Source organism: Lissotriton vulgaris, chromosome 3_1 (genome assembly GCF_964263255.1).
Source record: "Lissotriton vulgaris chromosome 3_1, aLisVul1.2, whole genome shotgun sequence".
NCBI classification, from domain to species: domain Eukaryota; kingdom Metazoa; phylum Chordata; class Amphibia; order Caudata; family Salamandridae; genus Lissotriton; species Lissotriton vulgaris.
Window position 1 is genome coordinate 448,246,387 of NC_141689.1, and position 14,823 is coordinate 448,261,209.

Here is a 14,823-nt window from a genome sequence, read left to right on the forward strand (position 1 = left end):
AAGAACCCTGTTGATCATCAGAAAAGGAGGGAAGGCATAATGAAGATGACGAGACCAATCCTGCAGGAAAGCGTCTGTCGCCAAAGCCAGGGGATCCGGGCGCCAACTGTAGAACCGGGGCAATTGGGAATTGAGACGGGAAGCAAAAGGATCGATAGAGAAAGGGCCCCAAAGATGGGAAACAGAGAGGAAAACGGATGGACAAAGCTTCCAATCGCTGGAATCTCGAAGGAATCTCGAGTGCCAATCCGCTACACTGTTGAGATCTCCGGGGAGATACTCGGCTGTCAGAGAAAGATGATGAGCGAGGCAAAATTCCCATAGACTCTTTGCCAAGTCCGCGAGGGGTTTGGACCTTGTTCCGCCAAGATGGTTGATGTAGCGGACCGCAGAAACATTGTCCATGCGGAGGAGAATAGAACAGTGGATCCTGTTTTTGGAAAGGCTTTTGATCGCAAAGGAACCTGCAAGCATCTCTAAACAGTTGATGTGCAACTTGGACTCCTCGGCGGACCATGAACCTCCAGTCGAGATTGGTCCACACCGGGCGCGTCAGCCCGACAGGCTTGCATCTGATTCTAAGACTAGATCTGGGGCCGTGGCGAAGATAGTGCGCCCGTTCCACGCATCTAAATGGTCTATCCACCATTGAAGCTCGGTGCGGGACTCGGGGTCTAGCGCCACAAGATCTGAATATGCGAGGCCTTGACGAAGGTGACGGATTTTGAGGCGTTGAAGGGCACGGTAATGGAGAGGGCCCGGAAAGATGGCCTGAATGGATGAGGAGAGAAGACCGACGATCCGAGCAAGAGATCGGAGGGACAAAAGAGAGGACTGAAGAACAGATAAGATCTCCGCTTTGATCTTGGAAACTTTGGAAAGGGGAAGGCGAAGGGACGCTGCAGCAGAGTCCACCAGGAACCCTAAGAACTCCGTGTTCTGAGAAGGAGTCAAAGACGACTTGTCCTTGTTGATGAGAAAACCCAGATCCAGGAGAAGGGACTGAGTCAAAAGAAGGTCGGAGAGGAGAGATTGTTTGTCTGCATTCATGAGAAGGATATCGTCCAGATAAATAATTAGTCTTATGCCAAGAGATCGAAGATAGGCGACCACTGGTTTCAAAAGCTTTGTGAAGCACCAGGGCGCGGACGATAGTCCAAAGGGAAGAGAGGTGAAACAATAGTTGACACCTGCCCACTGGAATTGAAGAAATTTCCATTGAGAGTGATGGATGGGGACCGTGAGGTATGCATCCTGAAGATCCAGACGGACCATCCAGTCGCTGGGACGAAGAGTGTCCCTCAGATGTAAAATGGTCTCCATTTTGAAATGGCGGTAAACCACAAACTGATTGAACCATTTCAGATTGATGACCGTGCGGAGCTTCTTGTTTTTCTTTTGAACAAGAAAAATAGAGCTTAGAAAGCCTGAGGAGTCGAAGGGAAAAGCTTGAATTGCTCTTTTGTGGAGAAGAGTCTCGATCTCGTTTGAAATCTGAGATGCCATTAGAGTTGAAAAGACGAGAGGGGGGGGAAGAGAAGTTTGGACGGGAGGGGAAAGGAATTCTATCAGGTAGCCTTGTACCGTGTCTAAGACCCACGGATCTGAACTGAGAGTGCACCATTTTTGAAGAAACAGTTTTAAGCGGCCCCCCACAGGAGGGGAAGAAGAAAGGCTTACCTTGTTGGTTGGAGTTTTGACGATAGTTTCGTTGACCTTTGCCTCTGAAGCCACGGCCACGTTGGGGATAGAATTGAGGCTTGTAGTCCTGGTTGTTGTTGTTGTACGAACCTCTGGAGCCTTGGTTGTAGGGACGGCCGGAAGAGCGACCCCTGCCTCTGCCGGCCCGTCCAAAAACCCGAGGGGCGAAGACCTTCTTTACTGTTTGCTGGGCTTTGTCCAGAGAAGCAAAAGTAGAAACAAATCTACTAAGGTCACGAACCAGAGATTCTCCAAAAAGGAGACCATTCGCCTTGGGGCCAGGATCCATGGGTGCCAGATTTGAAAGCTTAGGATCCAATTTGATTAAGAGACCTTTCCGGCGCTCATGAGTGATAGCGGAGTTAGCATTTCCTAGAAGGCAGAAGGCGCGTTGAGCCCACATGGAGATGTCATCTGCAGAAAGTTCAGAACCCTCTAAGCGGGCAGTTTCCGCTAAATCAAAGATGCGGGCGAGAGGGCCCACAATATCCAAAAGTTTGTCTTGGCAAGTTGTCCAAGCTTTATCCACCCCTCTGCGGGGGTCCTTGCCGAATTTGGAGAAGAATGTGAGGAGAGGTTGGTCGATGGAAGGGACCATCGTAATTTTGTCTGGAAGAGACGGCTTAGGGCATTCAGATTTAAGCCTGGCTCTTACCGGTGCTTCCAAAGGGAGACGCAACCTGGCAGAGATATATTCTCCCACATGGTGAGAAGGGAACCATTCGGTAGAATTAGGGTGACGAATAGTGGAGGGATCAAACATGGGAAAACCCTCGGAGTCAAAAACAGGCTCAAAAGAAAAGGAATCCGATTTGGCAGATTTAGCAGGGGGGGGGGAAGGGTCAGTAGTATCAAACAGGTCAATCAATTGGTCAGCGTCATCGAAATTAGCATCATCATCATCGTCATCTGTGTCCAATATAGTGGAAATTACCAATTTTCTCCTAGGAGGCTCTGCATGTTTCTCTTTTTGTTTGCGTTTACCCTCGGAGCCAACAAACCCCTCCTTAGAAGGAGGCCTGGGAGGAACTGGGTCCTCAGTCAAGAGCGAGGAAGACTCGCTAATCAAAGACGCTTTTTTAGGGGCACGAGATTGAGCAGAGAATTCCACTTTTTTCTTTCTGCTTTCCCCCGCAGACTGGGCCAACATTTTGGACATGATGCTTAACATGGAATTTTCCATATTTTTTGACATTCTCTTCATAGAGACTTCCACAGCAGTTTCCACTGAATTATTAATGAATTTATTCAAATCCCTTTTAAATGTATGAGAGTCCTGGGTAGGGACTTCCTCTGAGGAACTATCACGTTCCATAATAAGGCTGTGAAGGGAGAACCAAAAATATACACACAGGAGGTAGGCGAGGGTTAATGTCAGAGCAGGGGCGTGTACAAGGGGTGGGCCGGGCGGAGCTTGAAGCGATGTCTCACACGGAGCTTGGAAGGCACCGAGGCTGGAGCTCAGGGCTGGAGCAGCAGTCACACGCAGGAGACGGTGACCGGAGAGAGAGAGAGACCCAGAAGGTTAGGAAAACGCGCGAAGACGCGCGCGCCAAGACGCTACCAAAAGCGTCTGAAAACGGGGGGTGGGGGGGGAAGAGAAACGAAGCGCCGGAGCTTCGTGTGGACACGCGCGTATAGCGCAAAAGCACTAGCGCGAGGACGCGCTGAGCCAACAATATGTAAATATAATAAAAGCGGTCACAATGAATGTAAAACAAAGCATAAAATACTGAGAGCAAAAGATAAAGGCACTTATCTGACTGCTAGCAGCAAGAAAAGAGGAAGCTGCGCAGTCAGTTAGGGTCTTTATCTGATAGGTTCATTGTGATTGGTTATTGTATTCTCACGTTTTTTCAGTCCCATGGCCCAGTTTGTTCTCTGGCCCTCTGGGAACTGTGTCTTTTTACTTATCTTGGCTGCTGTGTGAAATTAAAGCAAGATAAGAAAGCATAATAGGAGCCTCCGGTCTTGCCATAAAATTGTACTAATGTGACTTCCCATATCACAAGTACGCTCCTCTACAACATGAGAATCAATGGCAAGTGCAAGGTAATGGACTGATTCATTGGTAATGATGTGCATCTGTGTGGGGTAATAAAAATCATAAACAACTGGCAGGAATGTAGGTGGAGTAGCACACACTGAACTTCCACTCTACAAAGTGCCCATGTTGGTAATATATGACAGAGATTAATCACATGGTGGATAAATTAACATGGTACATGGACAAGTAGGTTCATCAGCAGAAAATGTGCAGCAGTAGTTGGCAACGTAAGTCGGCAGATACTCATAGTTATATGCAGAGTTCTATTGATGACCCTTAAGTGGTTAAACAGGAAGTAAACGCTATGCAAGTATCCTCGGCGAGGCAGTCATGTTAGTTTGAAAGTTTCTCAACCTGGTCGCCGAGATACGAGAATTATTATGTTAGTGGTACATATTAGGGAAAAAGACAGCGTGGTCAATGAATAAGACATGGAGGGAAACAACAGTGCCTACCCTTCTCTCAGTGCAGGTTGACCATGTTGGCAGAAGCTGAGGTAAAGGAGACTAAGGCTATACAGAGCTAAAAGAAACAGAATGACTCCGTAAGCCCTTCGTCGTGAATAATAAAAAATAAAAAAAATGCCAAGACCGAAGCAGTTGCAGCCTACTTACTGTGTCCCCTAACCGTGACAGCGTTTAAACCTGCCCTTCCCGTCAGAAAGGCCGGTATCGAGTGAGGAAAAATACTCGCTAGTTATAGCCGGCTGGTTCCCGGGAAGTGAGCAGGGTGAGGTGGGTGTGTTCAATGATATGCTTAGCTTCAGAGGGGAGTTCCGTGTGGACAAGTTGGCCATGATGGAATGGAGTGCCTGCACCGGAGCTACACTGTATGTATATGGGGGCTTGTATCCTGCGCACTCTAACTGTGGTGGACAACAGTACATACACTGAATTAGTGGATGAACAGAGATTATGTGACTCGTTCATAAGATTGACATAAGGAACTGCCAAAAATAGGTGCCTTATCAGCATAATGTGTATGCACCTTGTTGCAGACAGAGAAAAGAAGGAAGATGGGGAGGGAAGGGAAGGGAAGAGGCAAAGCAAGGGCCAAAGTATCATAATCATCAGCACAGTTTCAGACTAGAGAATACACATAGCTCATGCCACTTAAACTTAATAAGTGAGAAGTTTTCATTCCTACTAAGCATGAGCGAATTTTGCGGATCTCGCGTTCGCGAATTTTGCGGATTTGCGGATTCGCAATCCGCAAAATCCGCGAATTCCCGCGAATTTGCGGATTTTTTTTTTTTTGTGTTCGCCCGTGTTTCTGCCAGTTCGCGAGGGTTTTGTACACTTTCGCAAATTGCGAACTTACCTGTCGGGTCGCAAGTTTCGCGAACTTGTTGTTTCTACGTGTCCAGCCTGTTTGGGACACTCTTCTTCATCACTGCCACTCTCTGTCACCACTGCCACTCTCTGACTACTCATGCCACCCTCTGGCCCACCCATGCCACCCTCTGTTTCATCACCACACCCTCTGGTTGTCCAGTGTACATTATTTTCGGCAAAGCAAAGCACACCTTCCCTGCCTCAAGTGACCTGAATTAATTTGGGGCTGATTCATGTGTCACAGAATATTTTTTTAGCTGGCACCTGCTTCCTTAGTGCGCCCTGATTAGTGATCTTTTGCACTTGCTAAGTGCTTTCATTGTTGCAAAATTAGTTACAACACCTGCCCTGCCCCAACTGACAATAATGAATTAGGGGCTGATTAATGGATTTTAACTTCCAGCCTGGCTCCTGCTTGTCTCCCTTAGCTGTAATTCAGGACCTTTGTGGCATATGTGTAACTATTCTGAGGTTCAGAGCAGGGTCACATAATAGTTTCAACTGGCAACTGAACTCTGGAGGGGCCCCTCAGGAAGCACTCCAGGAAATGGCTACTAATGATGAGCCTGAACTTTTGAACCTGGTAAGTAGTTACTTTCAGTTTTGCTAAGATCGTATTTCTGCAATTTTGCACTTATTCGCGGGGCGCGAACTCACGCGAACAGTGCGAGCAGTGCGAGCAAAATCCGCTGCTCGCGGATTTGCGGATTTTGCGGGAAATTCGCAAATCTCGCGGATTGCGGATTTCCCGAAAATCCGCAAAATCCGCGAGCGGAACGGATTTTCCGCCCACGCCTAATTCCTACCTATTTTTGTGTGTATATATGTAAACTCCCTTGCCAATTCTTAAACGCCCCTTGTATTACAAATAAGTCACCTCTAAAATAGGTCCTAGTTAGCCAATAGGGCAGGATGCTGTGTAATTAAAAGGTTGGGCATGTACTTTTCAGTTTTACATGACCTGGTAGTGAAAAACTCCACATTTTGTTGTTCATTACTGTGCGTCCTACCCCTCCCATAGGAAAACAATGGGGATTCCTTATAACATTTAATAAGGTGCAGTTACCAACTGTGAGCTGGTAGCTATGTCATGTTTGGTGTTTTCAAATATTTGAAGTGAAGAGCCCTATTTAATGGTAAAGTTGAGTTTTTATGACAATTTTAAAATTGCCACATTTAGAAAGTTGCTGCAGCACCAAATTAAGTACGAAATGCTTAACCAATCAAACATTCACACCCAGTCAAGAGATCTGGGGTAAATTCATCATTCTTTTGCTCACTATGCCACTACAGTTTGGAACCCGCTATATGCAAATCAGTCATGACCCTGCCCCTCATGGGAACAGTCCAGCCAGATCTGCCAAACCAGTTCCTCCCTGTACCTGAGACCAGTTTTGGGGCATTACCCCTAATCAGCCAGGCTAGCTTGAATCCAGTGAGCAAGGGACCCACGTCTGGGCATACACATCCCAGTAAGGGCGAAAAGTACTGCAGCACTTTTAGAAAGTTGGCATTTTCTGCCCTTAGCCCTTTTGTGCCTGTATCCTGGCCTGGGTCACATAACTGGGTGCAACTGACAGTTAGAATTTGTGACTTGCTCCAGGACAGTCACAACGTAGAGGATTTATGCATCCCTGAATGGGTCATCTGCTGGCAGGATCGGGGGCGGACCTTGAGCACAGATCAATTTTAAAGCATGGGAATGTGGGCTTTGGCCTAGGATCCCAGCCTTTCAGAGGGCCCCCTGATGGAGCCAGTTCTGCTCTGCAGAGAGGCTTGCTCGGATGACATTAAATAATTCTCAAACATGTTGTTTTAAATACTGTTTTCCTTTTATTTCTAATGTGGGTGATGTGTGAGAGTCTATTTTGGATATTTTGCAGACAAATGTTGTGTTTATGTTTCATGCAACATCCTTAAAAAAAGTTTCTTTTAGATAAAAACAGTACCTCACATAGAGAAATGGGAGTATGACACGGAGATTATTTGCAGTAGTCTTAGTGAGCTACTGCTGGGTTAAAATATTAAAAACATAGGTCACTTTCTCTGAATATTAGATGTAAACAGTTAAAATTTTGACAAGTGTGCCTGTGCATGAAGGCATGAAAAAGCTAAAAATGGAATCATAATTTCAAAGCTGTTTCAGACAGGGAACCCCCAAATCCTTAAAATATCCCTGTCTGAGCGGAGCCCAATTGGTAACTGAGTAGCCTGAGCTCTGCCTTCGCACAAAGGGCCTAAGGACCCCACATTGTTATTGAAGCCAGCTTGAATCCAGTGTAGGGGAGTCAGGAAATTCCATGCACTTGAAAGCCATAGTCTAGAAGCTTATCCCACCTTCCAGAATAAGGGCAGGACTAGGACATCTGACACCAATTCTTCAGTACACTTATGTACCTGTGTATACTCTGCCTTGAAGAAGGACTGTTGTGCTCCTGGAAAGACTGCCACTCTGCTGGGCTGCTGCTCTACAAGACTGGTGACCTGCCTGGATAGCTGCTTTGTTTAATCTGCTGCCCTGCTACTTTCTGCCTGTCCCAGGATTCACAAGCATTAGTTTGCTGGCCTCCTGATCAGAGTCAAGGGGACAGAAAAGGCTTCCTCCATTTTGACTCCGCACCTGGACCCAGCCTGAGTGAGTCCTGTACCCTTGGAAGTGGTGCTAAATGTGCCCAGATAGCTAAAATCCAAAAGTGGGTACTTTGAATGTTTTTGGCTAAAAAGGGATCTGAGAACTAGGACGAGACCGGGACCAACCTGCTCGCCTATCTGCTCAAGGTGCACTGCTTGTCGGATTGACTTCATGGCTTCTCCCAGTATCTTCTTCTCCACAGGGGTAAATCTGTTTCAGCAGTTCTTTGCCAAGGGGTATCCGACCTTGTGAAATTATCTTCAGCTACCGCCCCCTGCCTCATTCCACTAGAGACTTTCACCTTCCATATCAGAGACTGAAGGGCAGATTACGATGTCGGACGGCCCTGAGTCTGTCCGACATCGTTTGGGAACTGGGACCGAACGACCTCTTGTTGTTGGTCCCAACCAAGCAATTAGGAAAAACACTGTTCGGTCGCTCTCCCATTCTTTTCCACAGGAGCATGCATTCTGAACGGAATGCATGCTCGCATGGTAAAGATCTGAGGTGCAGTTCATCCCAGCACCTCGCGGCAGGCTCCTCAAGGTGCTTGCTATCGGGTTCAGGGATCAACAGGGGGGACCATAGGTGCCCCCTAGGCCACCATCTGGTGACCTTGCACCCATGGGGGCGCTGCTGTGGGGCCCCCAAAGTCATATTCCCACAGCCATTCTGTGGCTGAAAAGCCGGCACAGAAAAGTCAGAAGTAAACCATTCTGAAATTCCTTCTGGATTAATTTGCGACCCACTCCCTTGAAATGGGTTGGACGGAAATTAATTTAGACAGGAAATAATGATGCTGTAGAAACAGCTCAGACTAAGGTTCAGAGCAATTTCCTACAGCATCGTAATCAGGCCAGAAGTCTGAACGAAGAAATTATTATTGCGATTTCGACCTAAGGCTATCTGGTGACTATGCTCCCTCATCGGACACCTCCTGCAACCTTGCCTGCTGAACTTTACCTTCTCAATAATTTTTCTAAGTGCAGTGGTAAGCGCTGACAGGCCCGGACTGGCCATAGCGGGCACCCGGCAATCCCCCGGTGTGCTGCAGTGGTGGGGGCCGGTTTTGGGCCCCTGGTGGCCGTTTTTGAGGCATAGCTGCAAAATCGGCCCTGTACCAAAATCGACCGAAAAACGGCCCCGGCAAAGAGCTCGGCCAAACCCCCCCCCCCTCCTTCCCCACTTTGCCAGAGCCGGTTGTGGTTCCAAGTCTGGCCCTAAGCGCTGAATGGGCCCAATCCACTTCTTGTATCCAAACCACACTCACGGTCGGCCTAATTTTTCGACTTTGACCCGGTCTTGTGCGACTAGATGTCCACAATCAATCAATCAATCAAGACATTTGTAGAGCGCACTACTTACCCAGTGGGTCTCAAGGCGCTTGGGGGGGGAGGGGGTGCTGCTACTGCTCGAACTAGTTATGCGACCCCCAGCTAATATTAATTTCGACACCTTTTTTGATTTGGATATTGCTGTGATATAATCCTCAGGAGCAGTATAGTGATTTGAGGCTAAAAAACATTATTTTTGCTTCATATGCTCCTTGTTATTTTGGTGCTCGAAAAAGGAAATTAGGCCAAGAAAAGACATTGCCAGTATTTTCCTTGGAAATAAACTATTGGGCTGCTTACATAACCCTTGGAGTAAGGGTCCACAATAACATGATATTTTACCTCATGGACCTTGAAGTAAATAATTTGTCTTCTGAATTTTGAAAAGTATTTTCACACAAGACTAAATATTGCATGTTTTACTGATTTGTATTTATGATGTATACAATGAAGAAGGATCTTTAAGAGAAAATTACGAATCAATTTGTTTTTTGTCTTTGTATTATTTTTTTGTTAATTTGTTGGTAATAATCCAGTAGATGAACGTTATATTTGGTGACAGATAGATATCATACAACTTATGTTGTGATAAGACAGATAATTAGTAGTGTTTGTCTTGATAAATAATTTTTCTAAAGTAAATACCGTGGCATCCTCTTTTCTTTAATTAGCTACTGCTCGAACAGCCAGGTCTTGAGCTTCTTCCTGAAGGAGAGGTGGTCTTGGGTCAGGCGCAGGTCGGTCGGGAGGGAGTTCCAGGTCTTGGCGGCCAGGTAGGAGAAGGACCTTCCTCCTGTTGTCGTTCTTCGGATGCGGGGGACGGCGGCAAGGGCGTGACTGGCTGATCGGAGATGGCGTTTGGGAGCGTAGAAGTTGATGCGGTTGTTGAGGTAGCTCGGGCCTTGATCGTTTAGGGCTTTGTGTGCGTGGGTGAGGAGACGGAAGGTGATGCTTTTGTTGACGGGGAGCCAATGCAGGTTTCTCAGATGTCCGGAGATGTGGCTGTGTCATGGGATGTCGAGGATGAGTCTGGCTGAGGTGTTCTGGATCCGCTGGAGTCTCTTCTGGAGCTTGGCGGTGGTTCCGGCATAGAGGGCGTTGCCGTAGTCCAGTCGGCTGGTGATGAGGGCCTGGGTGACCGTCTTCCTGGTCTCGGTGGGGATCCACCGGAAGATCTTCCGTAGCATGCGCAGGATGTTGAAGCACGACGGGGAGACGGCGTTGACTTGTCTGGTCATGGAGAGGGAGGAGTCCAGGATGAAGCCCAGGTTGCGTGCGTGGTCTGTCGGTTTGGGTGCGGTGCCCAGGGGGGGGCCACCAGGAGTCGTCTGAGTTCAGTTTCAGGCGGTTGGTCGTCATCCACTCGGCTACGTTTTTCATCCCTTCGTAAAGGTCGGCTCTGGCGGCGGCGGGGTCGTTGGTCAGGGAGAGGATCAGCTGGGTGTCGTCAGCGTAGGAGATGATGTTGAGGTTGTGTTGGCGTGCGATGGCCGCGAGGGGGCTCATGTAGACGTTGAAGAGGGTGGGGCTCAGCGAGGATCCTTGAGGGACGCCGCAGATGACTTCGGTGGCCTCTGACTTGTACGGTGGTAGACGGACTCTCTGTGTTCTTCCGTCGAGGAAGGAGATGATCCATTCCAGTGCCTTCTCCTGGATTCCGACATAGGCGCTTTGAAATTTAAGGCGCTAGTTTTTAGAAAAAGACTTTAATTCATAACCCCAGTTCTAGTGATTGGATTTTTGTTGTTTTGGTGTCAAATAATGTATTTACATTTACTCTATTTTTCTAAATTGGTTTGAGATTTCACTTGATTACTGTTTGTGTGCTGCATGACTACTTTGCACATTGCCTTTAAGATAAGCCTGACTGCTTTTTGTGCCAAGCTGCCCAGGGTTAAGTACAGTACAATTTAGTGACTTTTAGTGATTCACCCTACAAGGAATTTTGGCTTTAGCTTGACTAAGGCTCAATCCCCAGTCAACCAACAACTATCATTGGTGTTCAGCGGTGTGATCAGGCGTTTATATAGGAATAGTATTGTGTATTGGAAGAGTACTCTTCCAGTACAATACCTCTGCTAGAGATTACACAGACACCTTTGCACCATTGCACAAAAGAGGGGTGTGTGTGCGTCCATGTGTGTGTATGTGTCTGTCTGTCTTTCTTTTTTACTGGGCAGTCTGATTGTGCAACAGTGCTTGAGAACAAAGCAGGAGTGCCTTATGTTAGTAGATATGTATCTGTGTCGTACCTCTCATCAAAGCAGCCCAGCAACTAGTTGCTGCACTGCATAATATATTAATGCATCTACTCAGTAATTTTGCTTTGGCAGGATGGTAAGGTCTGTTCCTTACTCCTTACATGTGAAGTAGCTCACATTCTGAGTAGGCTACCTGTATACTGCAGGTATACTGCATCCTAATCAAATAAACAAGGTTAATTTCGCATTTCAAAAACACATCAGGGGAGTTACAAGTTAGGGACAGCAAATATAATCCAACACAGTTGATCAGCATTGTTCTTGATTTTCATTAGATTCAAAGCCTTTATCAGCAAAAACTGGTAAAACTTATAGGTCTGGACTATGCGAGCTGGTTTGATAGTTAGATTTCTTTCATTGCAAAAATTTTTCATAAAAATAAAAAGAATAAGAAAATGCCTTCCTTAAATGAGGCGGACATACGTTTGAAATCAAAATAGTAAGTGCCCGATTCACAGAATGAACTTAAGACTCAATCCTAAACTTACTACTGTTTTGGTATTCACAGATTGCACTTACTACTTTTGGTATTCACAGAATGAACCTTCTACTTTTGGCATTCACAGAATGCACTTATTACTTTTGGTATTCACAGAATGAACTTACTCATTTCGGTATTCACAGAAGTTAGGAGTCCTAACTTTAGGACTCCTAAATGCCTTCTGTGAATACCGAAAGTCTTAAAATTAGGATTTTTCTCAGTTTAGTAGTAGTAAAGTTAGGACTCCTAACTTTAGGACTCCTAAATACCTTCTGTGAATACCGAAAGTCCTAAAATTACGATTTTTCTCAATTTAGTAGTAGTAAAGTTAGGACTACTAACTTTAGGACTCCTAAATGCTTTCTGTGAATACCAAAAATCTTAAAATTAGGATTTTTCTCAATTTAGTAGTAGTAAATAGTTAGGAACTTTACTACTACTAAATTGAGAAAAATCCTAATTTTAAGACTTTCGGTATTCACAGAAGGCATTTAGGAGTCCTAAAGTTAGGAGTCCTAACTTCTGTGAATACCAAAATGAGCAAGTTCATTCTGTGAATACCAAAAGTAGTAAGTGCATACTGTGAATGCCAAAAGTAGTAAGTTCATTCTGTGAATACCAAAAGTAGTAAGTGCAATCTGTGAATACCAAAACAGTAGTAAGTTTAGGATTGAGTCTTAAGTTCATTCTGTGAATCGGGTCCTGTATTACTAAATTACCCAATGCAAATAATTATAATGGAACAGTGCATGTGATTTCTACCAGGAACGTGTACTTAGAATAGGTACATAAATCCTATTATGCTTCAGTATGCATCATAGGTAAATATAATTATTTATTGGTGCGAACAAAAGTTTTTTTAGCTTTGAATAATTGTAACCTGAATACATACTTTAAACACACAATGATTAAAAATTAAATACGACTCAGGATGGATAAAAAGTATTATTCTAGCACTTAAGACTACTTCTATTAATAGAGACATACGCAAGTGATCAGCAAAAATGCATTTACTCACAGTTCAGTGCAGAATTACATAGGGCTATATCACAGTCCTGGAATGATGATTGAGTACGTTGAAATATTTATGTTATTCTAGAATAATATTCTGTCTACGAACAGGCCTGTATCGCTCACAAACACCTCGATTTAACAACTCTTTTCCAGTCAGCAGCTTCTTATCTCACATCTCAGAGACGCAGTCCACTGTCTTGTGTGGCGATATAGATTAATTTACCTGGGAACGACCCTTTTTGTGCTGCACCTAGCTGGCAGCAGTATTTTTGTAAAACAATCACAGGTGGCATCAATCATGAGTTCTTTTTTTATTTAGAATCGGTTTTATTGAATTTTCGAGAAAAGAACTAATAAATAATAAACACAATAGTAAAATGATAAACGCAATAGTAAAATGACAGTGAACACAAGAATAATGACAACTAATTAAAAAATAAGTAACAAATAATCCCATGATAAGCACAGAGAAAGTAGAAAACAGCAAGTTTTTTTTTTTTTTTTTTTTTTTTAATTTCGTTTATTATGCAAAGATAACAGCACAGTACAATGTGCGAGGAGCCCTTCGCCTACAACCCTTCACAGGCCGGCGGTGGACTGCCTCGCCATAGTCATGACACTTACATTTAGCAAGCAGAAGGACCTGTAGAGCAGAGCTTAGGTCTCAGTGGCAATACTGATCAAGCGGGGCAGCCCCCGCTCGCTATTCCTTACTGCGTTGCGGTGTGCATTGCGCGTATCTTAAACAAAAACTGTACATTTTTATCATTTTCTCCCAACTAACTTCCCAACCCATGAACCCCCCCCTCCCACACCCGGTCCCGTGTGTGTGCTTCTCGTGTGCGGTAGTGTGCATCCCAGTGGCGTGTACGGCTCGTGTCACTCACAGCTTCCCAGCATCCCAGCAGAGGCTCTCCAATATCCCATACAGGCAGGGGAGTGGTGTCCTTTCCCCCTCGTGACGAGTTACAGTGCAGTGTGAAGGACTACCCTGGCCCCGTGTGCAGTTCGCCGTCTGGGTCTTCCCCCTCTCCCTCCGTGGAGGCATCCCCTTCTATTCTGGAGGTTAGGTAACTCTGGTACAGCCCCCAGAAGTTCTTAGGGCGGCTTCGGGGCGGGAGGAGCTCGCTGTATGTGTCTGTTTGCGTGTTGCAGTATTTCATGTCGCAAGTCCACCTCTTCAGTGTGGGGAGGGGCCCCCGCAGCCAGCACAGTGCCACCACCCTTTTCGCGAGGAGCATGCCCATGCTCACCAGCCTCCTCACCGCGACAGGTATCTCCTTCGTGTAACCCATCAGTGCGAGGGCCGGGCTAAGGGTCAAGTCCAGCTCCACTATAGTACTAAGTTCTGTGAATACGCTTGCCCAGAACTTCTGAACTCCAGGGCACCACCAGGCTAAATGCAGGAAGTCCGCCACCGGCGCATGACATCTCTCACAGCGGGGCGAGTCACGTAAGCCGTATCTATGCAAGCGTTCCGGCGTGTGATACACCCGCTGCAGGAACTTAAAGTGGATCAAACGGTGCCGCCCGTTTAGGGAAACGCGCCTGGATGCCGCGCAGCAGTACCCCCACATGTTGTCATCAACTGGAGTCCCTAGGTCAGTCTGCCAAGCTAACCGCGCCCTAGTGTAGTGCAGTGCCGTGTGCTCATGACCTATCGTGTAAAGCCTAGAGATCAGTTTCTTCGGGTTCTCGGTACCTATGATGTATACTAGTTCCGGGACGTCAGGAGGTTCCTCAAGGTCGGGGCCCAACAAAAAAAAAAAAAAAAAAAAACAGCAAGTTACTCCAGTGCATAACCGTGGAAGTCACAGTGAAGCTGGAAAGAAATACAGGTGGTCTATCCAACACAATTTTCACATGTGTCATGAAAGAAAATATGATTCAGTACAGGTGTACCATATAGGACATAGCATACTAAAAGCACTGCATTATAGGAGATTGAGATCATTTTCACGGTGGGTCGTATGTGAAGGGAAAGGCATCAAGGGACATCCATAATTTCCTGTGTGATAT

General features: G+C 46.0%; 1 protein-coding gene across 1 annotated transcript in view; it reads right to left on the minus strand.

Moving 5' to 3' along the window:
• The window catches only part of LOC147726615 (uncharacterized), a 47,840-nt gene that overhangs the window by 14,087 nt on the left and 18,930 nt on the right, over positions 1 to 14,823 (minus strand). Inside the window, exon 2 of the mRNA XM_086963482.1 lies at positions 1,681 to 3,023. Within this exon, the coding sequence (XP_086819608.1) occupies positions 1,681 to 3,023 (1,343 nt within the window). The remainder of the gene's footprint in view (positions 1 to 1,680; positions 3,024 to 14,823) is intronic.